Raw genomic sequence first — 1,320 nt, forward strand, 5'->3', positions numbered from 1 at the left:
AAAGCTCCCCAAAGCCCTCCAAATACCCCTAGGAGAATAAAAGGAAACAGTTCAAAAAGGTACCATGGTGTATGATACTCCACATAAAAAAGGACCAGGCGGCTGTTACCAAATGGATTGATGGATCTCAAAACAAACGCTGCCACCAAAGCAGCAAAGAACGATCTCCATAAAGTTTTGAGAGGAAAATAATAGCTAACCTAAAAAACAGAAAAAGAAATTAATGCTATTACCTACTTCAGAGTAACTATAACTTGAGTAAATATAAAATTTACTTTAAGCTCAAGCTTTGTTACAGTTTGAATTTATGTGATTTGTCAAAATTAAAAAAGGATGCTTTTTCTTTGACTACCAGATAACTACAAATTCACCATAACTGATTATGAATGTCTAATAATCATCTATAATACCAAGAACTGTTTAGATTTTGAAGTTTCATATCTAGTACAATTATGTTAGCTATAAACATTGCCTTACTACTTGTTAACTATTAAAAATGTAGTTGATTTGTCTCTTCAATAAAAAAATACATATGCCATTGAAGCAATAAAATTATTTCCTTAGACATAAGTAACTGTTTAATAATCATACAAAACAAAAAAAGAAACAATCAAACAAACTTTAAACAAGCAAATCATAAAACTTTATTAAAAATTGGCTTGAGACCTGAGTTAAAATAGTAGAATTAAAAATATAGCTATAATTTAGCCAGCAGGTATGTAGATTTTAGAGGGTTCCACTGAGTGAAAGTCACATTTTGCTAGTTTTAAATATGTAAAGTTCAGCTAGAAACAATTACTACTATCTACACATGAATAAAAGGTTTAAAACAGGAGGCTGGAGAGGTGGCTCAGCAGTAAAGTGCCCAGATACTGCTCATATAGAGAATCCAAGTTTGGCATCCAGCACTTCCACCCAGTGGCTCACAACAGCCTGTAACTGCAGCTCCAGGGGATTTGATGCCCTCTTTTGACTTCTGTGGCCACCTACAACTCACCCGCATATAACCCAAACACATATCCATACACAGAATTTAAAAACAAATAACAAAAATAAAACATTAATAAAAATGAATAAAACAATTTTCTGTAGTTATCAGTTATGTATAAAATATTTTTTATTGAGAACTACTTTAAAACTGTCTAAATATAAAGTTAAAATCTTAAATTCTATTACACTAGCAATAAAAGTAAAGTGTGCAACAAGATACAATTTTAATGCTATTCTTTTGTACGTACCTCCTCCAAACTAAAAAGAACTCCTCCGATTGGCGCACCAAAAGCCACAGAAACCCCAGCAGCTGAGGCGGCTGACAGCACC

At 32.8% G+C, this 1,320-nt stretch overlaps 1 protein-coding gene across 1 annotated transcript in view; it reads right to left on the minus strand.

Moving 5' to 3' along the window:
• The window catches only part of Clcn3 (chloride voltage-gated channel 3), a 76,864-nt gene that overhangs the window by 18,941 nt on the left and 56,603 nt on the right, over window positions 1-1,320 (minus strand). The window contains 2 exon segments of the mRNA XM_031391246.1: window positions 1-200; window positions 1,239-1,320. The exon segment at window positions 1-200 is cut by the window's left edge and continues 10 nt beyond it. Of these exon segments, the coding sequence (XP_031247106.1) occupies window positions 1-200; window positions 1,239-1,320 (282 nt within the window).

The sequence above is a fragment of the Mastomys coucha genome, unplaced genomic scaffold (assembly GCF_008632895.1).
Source record: "Mastomys coucha isolate ucsf_1 unplaced genomic scaffold, UCSF_Mcou_1 pScaffold22, whole genome shotgun sequence".
Taxonomy (NCBI): domain Eukaryota; kingdom Metazoa; phylum Chordata; class Mammalia; order Rodentia; family Muridae; genus Mastomys; species Mastomys coucha.